At 43.2% G+C, this 13,834-nt stretch overlaps 2 protein-coding genes across 2 annotated transcripts; one reads left to right on the top strand and one right to left on the bottom strand.

The window, feature by feature from the left end:
* The first annotated feature begins 842 nt into the window (after positions 1-842).
* tfam (transcription factor A, mitochondrial) lies at positions 843-6,464 on the top strand. The gene is made up of 7 exons (XM_070926712.1): positions 843-1,050; positions 2,269-2,411; positions 2,732-2,802; positions 3,037-3,186; positions 3,445-3,540; positions 5,478-5,534; positions 5,629-6,464. Exons 1-7 carry the CDS (start codon positions 965-967, stop codon positions 5,893-5,895), a joined length of 870 nt encoding a protein of 289 aa, XP_070782813.1. The 5' UTR covers positions 843-964; the 3' UTR covers positions 5,896-6,464.
* A 908-nt stretch (positions 6,465-7,372) lies between these two features.
* On the bottom strand, positions 7,373-13,241 carry LOC139303025 (DNA-directed RNA polymerase III subunit RPC4). Its single transcript, XM_070926710.1, has 8 exons — positions 12,295-13,241; positions 11,844-11,890; positions 11,573-11,727; positions 11,339-11,463; positions 10,655-10,766; positions 9,766-10,049; positions 9,300-9,452; positions 7,373-8,581 (listed from the first exon to the last, which is right to left on the bottom strand). The coding sequence occupies exons 1-8, from the start codon at positions 12,484-12,486 to the stop codon at positions 8,441-8,443; spliced, it is 1,209 nt and encodes a 402-aa protein (XP_070782811.1). The 5' UTR covers positions 12,487-13,241; the 3' UTR covers positions 7,373-8,440.
* Between the last annotated feature and the right edge of the window lie 593 nt (positions 13,242-13,834).

The following is a 13,834-nucleotide window of genomic DNA, read 5'->3' as shown; positions in this document are numbered from 1 at the left end:
CTTTATGGTCCAGCTCAGTTTTTATCGCATAGCTTCATGTCAATGTGTGCTAGGCAGTTTATGTGATCTTGTTCTGTGGACATCTAATTTAGTGGTCAAATTGCATGGTATTAATATGGTCTCATTCAGTTTAATGTGGTCTAATTCAGTTGTGATTACTAAATAGCCTATGGTAACCAGCGTTAAGTGGCATATAAGCTCACACATAAATGCTGAGAAAAAACAACTAACTCTTTTAAAAACAAAGGTTTGAAATTCTTTATGGAGAAATTGAAGAAATGTTAGAACTCTAAAACAACAGGTTGTAATTTACTATGTTAAAATATAAATAAAAGAAGAAAATATGCATAATAGACAAAGAAAATGAGTCGCAGACTTAACCATAGCGAATTAACCTGCTGGGGGGTCCAAGGAGCAAAAATAAGCTCCTGGGTCCCTATTAACCCAATGTAGCCAACAGTAAAGACATGACAATGGCACCCCCTGCTGGCTACAGATTTCATTGGCAATGAACAACATCTCCTCTAATGTAAGAGTCTCAATGTGTTGAGGACACCTAGAGTCTCCGTTTACTGTTAAAATAATTTTTCACATAAAGCTTTTAGCAGCTTTGAACGTCTCCTGCCTCAAGATAATGAATTATCACGTTCTGCTACATGAAACTTCTAAACTGTCTCTGATGAAACCTATTAAATCTGACGAAACGGGACTTAAGCGGAAACGGAAGCGGGCAACGTTGAATCTGCTGCTGCTGCTTCTACGTTTGACCTTTTCCCATAATGCACCGGGAGAGACTGAAGGCGCCTTTTGAAGCAGCTGCATGTCAACAAGCCGGAGTGGAAGAGGCTTAGCTTCAATGAAAAACATCTAATGCATGCATATAACAATACGCTGATCTCGTGGGACAATACGTTGATCTTTTATCACACTGCTTAAAGGTCTTTAACGTTTGTTAAAACCCGACATGGCGCCGTTCAGCTTAATGACGGCAAGTGTTAGCTGGCTGGCTAAGTCCTTCAGTGTCTTCTCGTGCACAAGCAGTCTGGCAAGGTAGCTAACCTGAAGTTACTCGACTGTATTAGCTAGCCTAGCCGAAGTCGTAGCAGAGCTAAGTTAGCGAGCTAGCTTTAGCTTGGCTCTCTTGGCATTCTGCACATTGTAAGTTAGCGGGTGTTAGAAACATTAGAAATTAGATACTTATATTGACAATGTGTTTGGAAGGGGGTAGGTTCACTGTTATTCGCACGTTAAATAAAAAAGATGAGTTACTGTATGACTACCAATTAACTTTTTTATTGAATAACCAGACATTCAGTTAATTACAGCCCTTCTGACGCGTTACTTTAAGTGATGGACGTTTATTGAGAGTGGCAGGGCTTTGAACGGTTGTAAGGAGCTTTTAGGGTGTTAATATCTAACAGGAATTATTGTGTGTGTGTGTGTGTGTGTGTTAATGGTAAAAACGGCTAGTTAAGCCATATTCAAAATGGACTTATTACATAGAAAGTAATGCACGTGCGGTTAGGGCTGGAGATGGAATAAGTATTTCCTTTAACAAGTGCAGCAGTTTTTAGCCTCTTGCAGTTAAGTGCTTTTTTTGTAAGGGAGTATGACTTAAGGCCACAACACACAGATGATCCAGTAAGCAGTGCTTGGCGCGAATGAAACCGATTAAAATCTCCACAGTGGATTTTTGAAGCAAGTGGAAAACTGAATCTTAAGAGTTGCACATTAATTGAAAGAAGTGCTGCATTGGTGTGTGTGTGTGTGTGTGGGGGGGGGGGTATATAGGTATATGCTGAATTCATTAGTAAAAGAGATGTTAAGGGCTGCAACTAACAATTGTTTTCATTATCAATTGATGTTTTTGATTACAGGATTGTGCAGTTTATGAAATGTCAAGAAATAGTAAAAAAAAAAAAAAAAAATGTCCATTACAACTTCACATAGTCCAAGGAGACATAATAATACATGGCAAATAATCAAAACAAATGGTCTCAAAGCTGGAACCAGAGAATGTTTGGCTTTTTTTCCCACAAATTTTGCTTGTAAAAAGACTGAAATTATTACTCGATTACCCAAATAGTTGCTGTTGTTTTTTTTTTTTTTTTGGTCGATCTACTGATTGACTAATCTGCCAATCGTTTCAGCTCTAGAGATGTTCAAACTAGTGTGTTCTGCTTTTCCTTGAGTAGGCAAAACTAAATTGCCAGATTTGTGTTATGTTCTCTGTATAATATCATGTGTGCCTGTGTATGTATGCTGTAGGTGCACCAGCGTCCTCCCAGCTGCATACGTCAACCCAGTGAAATGTCTGACCTCTCAGGCCAGTGGCCCTCCAAAGAGACCTCTGAACGGATACATGAGATACGTTCTGCAACAGCAGCCAAATATGGTCAGACAAAACCCAGGTAAATCTGCAACACTTGATTCTTCTTTAGAAGGCAGCTCAAGTTATTTCTTTCATAAACTTGCCGCACTGATATGGCAATAACGGCTCGTAGTACACAAACATAAGCAGTGGGAAAGAAGTGCATTGAAAACACTTTGAAATGTAATCTCACATCACATGGCTAAAGCTAGATCAGTCTGTGATTTTTCTATCGTAAGTCAAGGACTCAAATGCTGCAATTCGGTATAACCGCCCCCCCCCCCCCCCCCCCCAGGATCAATAATGTATTTCTGATTCTGATTCTGTTGTTAATTGTCATCTTATGATTGTTGCCTTCAGAAATCAAATCAGTGGATATCATCAGGAAGATCGCCCAGCAGTGGAGAACGTTAACCCCCGAACAGAAACAGGTATTTCAGTCCTTCACTTGTTACGCAGTAGAAACTCAATGCTTTTTATTTAAGTTTTGAGTTAAGTGCATACATAGTAGGGTAAGGCAGTGGTGCAAATGGCAAATCATCTCTGCAATACTGATTGTAGCGTAAAACATACACTTTCTCTGCTGTTGCCATACAGTCTCCCCACATATGTTTTGTCAGTCTGTTGTTGTGATCAAAGTTTTTATTGGTCTCTTTCCCTTGTAGCCGTTTCAGGAAGCCTCTGTGCGGGCCAGGGAGCAGTTTAAGGTGGACCTCCAGCGCTACCAGGCCCAGCTGACCCCAGCACAGGTCCAGCAGCAAGCCCTGGAGAAGAGGCAGAGGAAGGCCAAGAGGAAGGCCATCCGCAAAAAGAGGGTAAGAGAGATAGTAGGAGATGGGCACCAAGAAAAGTTCAGGGGTGCTCTTTTGTCAAGAGCTTTGATATAGGTTTTTATTTCTGCTCTTAGAAACTTATTTTAGGCTTGATATCCACACTATATAGAAGTCTGACTTTACAGTATTTTTCATGCCAGCCACTGTAGCAAGCAGTGTGTTTGAGTTTAGGGCTTACTATGAGAGTAAAACATGAGTTCTTGAATCAGTAATAAGTGTGTGTGTGTGTGTGTGATCCAGGAGTTAACCAACCTGGGGAAGCCCAAACGTCCTCGCTCTCCGTTCAACATTTTCATGTCGGAGCACTTTGAGGAGGCCAGAGGAACCACCACACAGGTCAGTAACCCCAGCACCGTGACGTAACATATAAAGGGACAGTCCAGATTTTTTGTTTGACGTGAGGCAGACACGTGGACTGGTCTGCCTGTGACCGGTTTGTAGGCACCTAACTTTAAATGAAACCTTTCCCTCTTTATATCTGTAGTATGCCTCTGTGATGACGCTCCCCCAATACCACCACTCATACTAAATCAGTCGTTTTCGTCTGCTGATTTCCGACAGCAGGACATGAAGCTCTGCACTGGGAAGTTCTTCTTTTTACGCTTGGGGAAACATTTTTGTGACTTGAAATGTGTCAACAGAAGGAGCCGAACAGGCAGCCTTGCGTTATGCTAATGATCAAATCTCACAATCACGCTGCTCCTCCATGAGCAGGGTTTCATTAAATAAAACTCAGTGATTTATGACAAGTAGGGCTGCAACTAACGATCATTTTCATTATCGACTTAATCTGAAGTTTATTGTCACGATGAATCGTTTAATCTATAAAATGTCAAAACATTTTGTGAAAGGTGTTCATCACCAAGTGATGCCTTCAGATTGCTTCTTTTGTCCAATCAACAGTCAGAAACCCCAAAGACTCTTCATTCACTGTCATAAATGAGCAACAAACATAACATAAAGCCGCAGATCCCTTCATTTAAGATGCTGGAACCATAAAACGTTCTATTTGTTTTTCTTGAACGATTTATCAATTATCAAGATAGTTGGCAACATTTTTTTTTCCAACCAGATTGAATATTCGATTAATCGAGTAATCGTTGCAGTTAAGGGAGTTTGATGAGTCTGACTTGAGGCAGGCGTTCTAGCAAACCTCGGGGAAAAAGGTGTAAAGGGTTAAGGATGAAAATACAAAAAAAATGTTCTCGCAAGAGGCCGAATGTGCTCAGCTGTCGGCAGCAGTGCAGAAAAGCTCATTTGTCTTTCCTCTTCTTACTTTCTTCTCTTCTGCAAGTTGGAACTTGGCGTTCTGCTACTTCAAGGCCAGTCCCCTGCACTGAAACCTGTTGCTGCTTCCTACTTTAACCCTCTGGGCCCCAGTAGAATTCTAGAATGCTGCTGCAGTTCACTGAGAACCCCCCCCCCCCCCCCCCCTCACTTAAATGAGCATTTTCCTCCTGAATCCAAACAGACGGCTTTATCTCAAAAACATAACTTGCTCTTTGATTTGACACCAAACATGTGGCATGTGTAGCTTTTTAGACTGAGTTTGATTCAACACATTTCCAACAACAAATTGCACCGAAACTCTTGTAAATAGCTGTTTCCTATAACTTCATCATTTATCACATCTTCCTCCACAACATTTCTCTCCTGTCCTGAGTCAACATTCAGAGTGTGACAACAAAACAGACCCTCCGCTGGATAACGCTAGGCTTTCAAAATAAAAGAGCGTAATGTCCCACACGGCAATGTTATTAGAGCAAACAACAGTGATGTGGAAGCACGTTGTGACTTATATGAGGGGGAAAAAAATGGCTGAATCTATATGTGGAAAAGTCGCGGCGCCACGGTCAGTCCCCCCCCCTCTGGCAGTGAGAGCCTGGAAGGTCCCGCTGTCCTGAAGGTGATTTTGAGCAAAAAAAACTTGAACTCGCAGTGTCTTTGGTGCTTTCCACGATGCACGGAGGTCAGGGTCTCTCTCACAACACAATCTTACATCAGATTATAAAGACGGGGGCGCTTAGGTTTGGAAGTGGAAACCGAATGGGAATCGAGAAAAGCCGGATGTCAACGTTACGACATGTATTTCCGGTTATTGATGACAACATGAAGTATCTACAATACAAAGCTCAGGCCTTTATTTTCCGTGTTTTGACACTCTTAAATAGTACTTAAATAGTTGATGGGTCACATGACATGTAACTGGGATGCATGTGAGAATAAGAGCATTTCTATATTATGATATAATGTTTCTGCTGATGTTCTCTCAGGCAAAGATGAAGTCGCTGTTAGAGGACTGGAAGAACCTGTTCAATCATCAGAAACAGGTTGGCCACACAATCATTACATATCCTTTTTATTCTTGTAGTTTTCACGCCAGTGTTCAGTATCCGGATCTCCTCCGTTCGTTCTACTTCTCAGGTCTACACACAGCTGGCCGAGGACGACAAAATCCGCTACAAGAATGAGATGAAGTCATGGGAGGACCACATGTCGGAGATCGGGCGAGAAGACCTGATCCGAGAGCAGACGCTGTCGACCAAGAAAAAACCCGCCGCCGCAACCCCAGCGGCCAAGAAAGCGACAAAGAGGGCCAAAGCGGCGAAGAAGGTCACTGCCACGGGAAAGTCAAAGACGACGGCGAAAAGTAGCTCCGCAAAAACTGTCAGGACTACTAAGAAGACATAAGATGCGTTTTATCTACCGAGTCAAGAGGAAAAACGCGTGTCTGATAACCCAGGGCTGTGCTCTGCTTGGTTTTTTTTTCCTCTTAACTTGAAAGTCACCAAGTTCAACCGGGCTAAGCTTTTACAGCATTCAGACAGATAAAGAAAACGTTACAACACCCCATTAACGCCGCAGTTCAGTGAAAATGACACTTGAGTTATTGTACAGGGCACAACTTGGGCTCATTGTCACCCTCTGTACAAGTACTCATCCTGCCTTTGGTTGGTTGGTTGGTTTGGTCCAGGCTAAGGAAGTGAGCTACTTGATGAAATGTAAAAATTTCAGAAGCTTAGATTATTTTGAGTGAAGTGTTAAAGTGATTATAGTTGGTACAGTTTATACTTTTCTGTCTGCAATAGTTAAATGGTTTCATATCCCTGAGTGTAACCACGGTCTACTTGAGGGGGATATAGAGGCGACTGTTGCCGTCCCAGACACACTTTTCTATTTTTTTGGTATTTCATAAAGAGTATTGGTACGTCAGGTGTTATTCTGCATTTTTGTCTTGTCAACAAACGCATGAAAAGTCCAAAACCAACAATGTGTCAAGTGTGTCGCTCAATACTTTGTCTGTGGCTCTCAGCCCATTCGTTCCTACTGAAGACATGCATACAAAACACCTCACAGATATAGTTTCATTTCTGAAAAGGCTCAGTAATCTCCTAAAACAGCTGCTCACGGTAGTTTTTTTTATACACACTGGTGGAAATAGTGCAGCTTTTTTTTTTTTTAGGGACTATTTTCAGTGGCGGATTAGTCCTCATTTGTATGTGTCTGATTGAGTAAAAAAGTGTGTGTGTCTGTGTGTGTGGTATTAAAGGAACACCCAGTGCAACGGTGGGGCACAGTGAGTAGGGAGGTCAGAAAGTATTGAGAGGTGAACTAATACATTTAGTTTTTTAGCAGCCGTATCCTTTCCATTGTGTGCTCCTCGGTAAGTTTCTCCTCTAAGAAAAGTGCCATTTGGTTGCAAATTCACAGACAGCACTTCCTCAGACGGTTCCCATGAACGCAACCTGACTGAATTATTTGTCTCATTGTTGATATTGGTGAAGCAAAAGCTTGTACAGTCGCAAACCTCAAACTGTGAAAGCTCACCACTTGTCTGTCCGCTTTTGTCTTTTCTGTCATTTTTTTTTTAAAACACTGAAAGTTCCAAATCATGCATTCAGTCAAGCTTCATAAGAGATATTTTTATTTGTTCTGTTAACAGCTATTAAAATCCTGTTATGGTTGATAATAAAGTTTGCCCCCCCCCCCCGATTTGTTTGTCCTGACTTTGCTGTATGAAGTCTGCCAGATTCTACCCGGTCACCCACACACCTGTTCATTATGAAGAACAAACTCATTTTGTTTGTGTTGCCTGTAGAATGTACTACACTATTATCTACGGTTTGTTTTCTTTGTATTGTGTGTATTTACTGAATAAACATTTACATACATTACATACATTTTTATTTTTTTACAAAATGACCTTTTTATGGGGCCCAAAAAAAATTACACAAACAGAGGGACAGTAGTACATTCTGTTTTCTGATATATCACCGTATGATTTTGCTGAAATTCAAATGGTTTTGTGGCAACATATAAAGTACCGACTTGGCACTGTCTTGTACCAGTCAACAGTCACAACAGGACGTACTGACCACGCCCTGAGCACACTTACTCTATTACAATAATACATGGTACGTAACCTCATGTTGAAAAGTGCTTTTACATAGAAACAACAAAAACAGATTCAGATATAAAATAAAGAAGTCATTAAAACAGCAAAACAGACATTAGATAAGAAACTACAGTGCACAGCGTATAAAACAGTGACATTTCAGTATAAAAGACATCAAGTTACTGGTGTACTAATCGATAGAAATTCATTTTAAGAGGTGATTTAAAGGAAGGTGATGACAAGGGGAGCCTGAGCTCCTCAAAGCAGGTCATTCCAGAGCCGCTGCCCCCCCTCTGGTATATAATCTAGACACAGTAACAGCCTGGTGTCTGGAAATATGATCCGGAGCCACAAATAGCCTTAAAAGTAGTCTTTATATTCCAACCCGCTGCCGAAGTCTGTTTATCAGGATGCCGTGATCTACTGTATGAAAAGCCACACTTACGTCCAATGAATGGAGCTGTCTCAGTGAGATTCCTGTACTGGATCTGACAGGGATTCTAGGAACTGTAATGACAAGTTTCACCATATAAAAACATCACTGTTTTACTGCGACATCTTCGACCACTGGGGGGGTCAGCCACGTCTGGATTTACAGCTGCTGTTAAGCTGATGCATGATTCAGAGGCAAAAAAACCCAAAACACGCTGGTTCACAAAAATCTGACCGCACTATTGAAAACCTGTTCCGTCTGTGAATAGATACTCAGTGCTTGGGTAACAATACGCAACAGGGTCCTTGTGGATCAGGATGTTGAGTCTACATAGCTGCCATAAATCCTGAAAGCAGAGGTGCGGGTCTGATCTGTCGGTGTGATGACCGCAGTACGTGAGCAGATTATCAGGGTCCTTGTTGCTGCTGTGCTGAAGCTTGGCTCAGTAAAGTCTGGAAGTCAGGAGACAAGACCAGCTTGTGGTGGACATTTCCTAACACCATTATGTCTCCGGTCCGACCATCGGACAGACGCACAGACACCAGTTGCTGCAGAAGGGAGACAGAGAGATGGCTTCTGCGTCAGGATTATTTCCGCAGTTTGAAACAGTGGCAATAATAATGAAAATGAAAATAATATATACATACATATATATATATATATATATATATATATATATATATATATATATATATATATATATATATATATATATATATATATAATATGAGTTAACTCGAACGTATTAGGAAGATACGAACGTTTCCTTGGAGACAGGTGTATAGCTTAGCTGTGTGTCTGATGCCAGGACTACCAGGAGCTTTTTCTCTCTTTGTAATGACGATGAGGAGGATGTCTTGAGTGCGTGCCCACAAACAATGTGGTGCCTTAAATACTGTTGTCCTGTTGGCTAAACAAGTACGTTTTTAATTATGTGAAGACGAAAGAAAAATTTGACTCTGTTTCCTCGTTAAGACACTGTTTTGTTTCGTCGTGGTGTAAATGAATACCAGGTCTAGATGGAATTGTTCAAGTATTAGTGTTTTTATTCAATGAAAACCTGCCGTGGTCAAAATTGGCCATTTTCAAAAAAAACTAGTTTTCAGGCTTTTTATTACTGCTGCCTCATGACATGACATGTTGAGAGAAATACATTTAGAAGAGCACCCCTGTGACTGAGAGACTTTGGGTGGACCTAACTGCTTACTCTGCCTCATTGTAATGCAGGTGTAATACGTTCTAATATGGCACACAAACGCACAGTACCTGCAGGAAAGAAAACGCAGCTCCCTCGGAGACGTCCATGACGAGGTCACCCAGCTTCAGCTCCACCTTTCCTGACTTCCTGATCTGCAGTTTACCCAAAAACCCCTCTGGGAATTGTGAGAGCACAGGACAGCCCTCCTTCACTGCAGGCTCCTGAGGGGAGGCAGTGACACACATCAGCTGATATCTTGCTAAATATCTGTACATTTGACTATTTTCAGGCCAAAATAAATACAACAAAATGGTTGGATGGCTCAGGAATTCACAAATAACTGTGGGAAGAGGCTTCCAAAGAGGGTCAGTAGTAACACCAAGAAGAAAAGAGGGGAGTGCATTGAATGCAGCAAAGTAAGAAGTGCTTTATATGTGCAGAAAAGGGCTACTCTGGATACATTGAAACACATTGCGATCCAGAGTTGTACTTGCATGTTTGGAGCAGACGCTAGTGTTTATTCTGTAAACTCACTTGTGCTTGTAGATGTGCGGGCCTCTTGTTTTCAGGCTTTCCGTCCCTCTTGGAGGGTTTCTCTGCAGCCGGCCCGACGCCAGCCTCGGCCTTCTGTCCGGACGCTCGGCCCGGCATGCAGTCCGGTAGCTGCATGAAGAAGAGCTCCTCTCTGCCAGACAGGCTGAGATCCTTCAGCACTTCTACCAGAGACGGCTGCTCCGGTTTGGGTGGCTGCGTCCTGCTGTGGCCTGCTCTGCTCTTAGCCCCGCAGGACGGTCTGAACAGGGGCGGTTTCTCTGGACCTGCCGACGTGACAACCACAAAGACCTCAACAGGACTGCGACAGAATACTTGTTGATCATGTAGATCAACTCCTTCCACCTCCCCAGCCTCCTCCTGTATTTGTATTTAGTCGCACATGAATTGTGTATGTTCATTAAATGTTATGCGTGAGCTCAGGGTCACTCTACGTCACATGGGCAATGCTACACCGCATAACTAAAAAGGCACATTGCGGCAATAAATTGGTAAAAACCTTGACGCGTGTCCGTGACTGAATGAGCGTTTTGTCAACAGACAAGTAATGTGACACTGTTACGCTGCATTCACATGGATTCAGGCCGACGGAAAGAACGTATGCTGTTATGGTGATGACGTTTTGCAAAGAATGGAATAAAAGAACTATAGCAGAATAGCAGAACTCCACTTGGTGTATTCCTTGTTTATGTTTGCCTGAAAAAGAGGCGTTTTTAGCTTCTCGCTGTCCACGTCGGTGTTCGGTGCAACGTAACATCCGGTTGTAAATTCCGTTGTGGAGGGCGGCGAAAAGTTACAATATTTTGGCAACCGTTACCTCATTTTACCGTCCTGCTCTCGTCGTAGCAGTAGTCAGAGGTGATTTTCTCACCTGTTGTGGTGGTCGTCTGTGTTTGACTCTTTGTGAAGCTGCTGGACTGACTCAGAGGCAGCCGGATGGGTTTCAGCTTGTCATCATTCCTCAGACCGGGATCATCTATGAACTGTAGATGCAACACACAATATTAGTTATGAACAATAATGAGATGCGTTATTATTATTATTATTATTATTGTGGACGATTAAACCTCACTGACTCACTCGGTCAGGTCAGTCATTACAAAGTAATGCTGCAAAATACTGAGGTGAGACACGGCAGCTTTCTGCTTGCAGATGAGACCGAAAACAGCCACATTGAAATCCATAAAAAGAACCAATTGTCCACTTATATTCTGTCCTCCAGGTCTAAAAAGAGACATTTTGGTGTTGCGGTAAATCAGAGGGCTTTGTTGCACAGGTGCAGGTTAGGCGCAGCATCCTATACATGTGAGGCAGCTTGTTGCGCTGCCCCCATGTGGCCAAAGAAATGAATGCAGCTTTAAAGTGTGGGTTCACAATTTTTCAAGTCAGATGGCCATATGAACATTGACAGTTTTTGATTGCCGTTATTGCTCCTCTTGTTCACACTGGCTGTGTAAGAGACACAGGACTGTGGATTTTGTCCCCCATCGCTTACACTGGAGGCACATTAGAAAAGGGACGCCTTCACAGCCAGTGGCTCACAGGAAGTACTCACATCATCCCTCTGTATTTTACTGAGTATCTCATCTTCGTCGTCCTCTGAATCTTTCATCTCTTTCTTCACCAGTTTACACACAGAAGAGGTGGAAGAGTCGTGCAGGTCTGTAGCACCACGCCAGCCTGGACAGAGAGATGGGTGGGTGGGTGGGTGGGGCAGGGAAAGAAGCGCACCTGTAACACATCTGCAACTGAGAGTGAGAGGACATTAAGGAAAAGAGAGGTTGCGCACCTGTTTTGCGCACGGAGTCGGCCGGACCCTGCTCAAAGATGGAGTGAGACTGGATGGTCTGAGGCCTCTCTCTCCTCCTCCCTCTGCTCTCCCTCCTCCTCTCATCCCTCTCCCTTCTCTCCCTTTTCGGAGCCACGTGGATGTCTTCCTTCAACCTGGGGGAGAGAATCGGACCTGATGTTTTCTAATTGTGAAACGCGCGCAGACAGCGCACAATATTCAAAATGCTTTAAAGCCTTCATTCATTATCAAACAGGAGACGGCCCCTCACTCGTCTTTGCTTTTCCTCACGGCGTGGACATTTGGCTCAAAGGTTTTCTATTGGGGAACAGAGAGAGAAACATAAAACATTGTTAACGCCAAGTATTTCTGGGTTCAGATTCAAAACAGAGATGCTGCAAATAGATGGCGTATTTAATATGCTATGCATGATTTTCTAGCTGCCAGATTCAATGTTATAGGACTATGACCCTTATTTTGCATGTTAGTGATGTTGACTTTCTAAATTGTGGCCCTCCTATCAGCAAAACTGCATTAAAGAGGCCATCAAACCAGAGTGACTTCCTTACTGAGACCCTGAAGTTGACCCTGACCCCTACACTAAGGCCCCCCCCCCCCCCCCCCCAAGGATATGATGGCGTCACGATGGGCTCTAATCGCCAAAGACTTTCACATTTAATTTATGCACGTCTCAATAAAACATCTGTCGTGTCGTTCACTACCTTTGGTTTTTTGAGGGCTCCCCCCAGTGTCAGGTCCCTGGTTCTGAGGGACGTCAGTCTTCCGGGTGGAGTGGCGGAAGACAGGCTCCTGACCCGGCCCGGGAGCCCTCTGCCCGCGGCGAAGCCCAGCCCGGCCGCGCCGCTGAGGCCGGAGGGGCCGGGAACAGTTGCTGCATCCCCCGAGTCGCTCATTTTGCGGTCCTCCTTTTAATAATACTGGACTTGTTTTAGTGGCTGGGCGTAAGGCGCTCCACACACCCGGAACATGCTGTTTTCATCGCGCACATCATTAATGTCGTTAACAAGCGGTCTGGGAGAAACTTCACGCCTTTTATTTGGAAGTAAAGCCGTTACTCAGTTAAGAGAAAAAACCGGATATGTGAGTTTACTTTATTCCTGGCATTACTCTCCTCTCTGGCCGTCCTAAAAAAAAATGCTTTATCTCTCTCTGTCAAGCAAAACTATCCTGAAAATAGTGAATTCAACCTGGGAAACTACGGCGCGCACACACGGTCTTAAGCTAGCCACACAGGCAACTTAACAGCAGCGTATTAACGATACCCTCCATTTTGTTCGCACCCGCGATATCAAAACAGACTGCGCCAGAATGCTACACGAAGACAGCAATGCTTCCGTTTCAGCTCACCGCGACACCTTCAGTTATTCGGGAGTTATATTCGGTCTCGCTGCGGTGCACGGTAACGGTTATCCTTCCCGGCTGTTCGTCTTTAAGACGCCTTCTCGGCTGTAAAACCCAGCGGAGATTTCCTGGCGGTGGTTGTAGAAAACACAGTGCTGAGCGGAAACGTTAAAAAAACAAACAAAACAACATTCAACCGGTGTCATTATATGGTTTGTTATTCCAGCAGTTCCGTTTTGCCGCCTGTTTTGCTTGTACCAGTTCAAGAATCGTATCTCCTCTTCCCACCGCGCTGCTGCTGCTGTTGTTGTTGTCGTTCCTAGACGGTGCTACACAGGTGGAGCCGCAAGAGGGCGGTGTTTATCTGGCGTGTGAGAGTGTGTCCTGTGACGAGGTGGTCGAAGAAGCGCTCAGCTCTTTTGCTCTTAAGTCAAAGTAGCAATACCCGTTGTTTCAAAGTAATTTATTACTTTTTTTCAAGTACTGCACTTAAGTACTACTACACTATATTTCAGGGGGGGGGGGATGTGCTTTTTACTCCACTACATTTATCTGTCACCTGGAGTTACTTTGTACTATGCAGACTATTATGTTATTATTTTCCTCCCTTTACTTCTCTTCACAATTTGAACCCCATTTTATTTCTGTACTGATTTTATGTCTGTCTTGTAATGGATAAACCTCAAGTTTTAAAATGTGCTACAACAGGCAATATTATTGAATTATAATTTTGGTAGAAGTAATGAATTTTGACCATTACATGTCACTAACAATATTTAATTGAAGGGCTCCTTTTAAAAAATAAAATATGTCTGTGAGCACCTGCCCCCTTTGTATTTAGTCTAAAACTGGATCAGGTCTGAGTCAAACAACCAATCGGGGTAATCGGGAGGGGGGGGG

The sequence above is a fragment of the Enoplosus armatus genome, chromosome 20, assembly GCF_043641665.1.
Source record: "Enoplosus armatus isolate fEnoArm2 chromosome 20, fEnoArm2.hap1, whole genome shotgun sequence".
Classification (NCBI taxonomy): domain Eukaryota; kingdom Metazoa; phylum Chordata; class Actinopteri; order Centrarchiformes; family Enoplosidae; genus Enoplosus; species Enoplosus armatus.
Note: the sequence above shows the minus strand (reverse complement) of the source record. Positions and strands in the feature narration are given on the sequence as shown.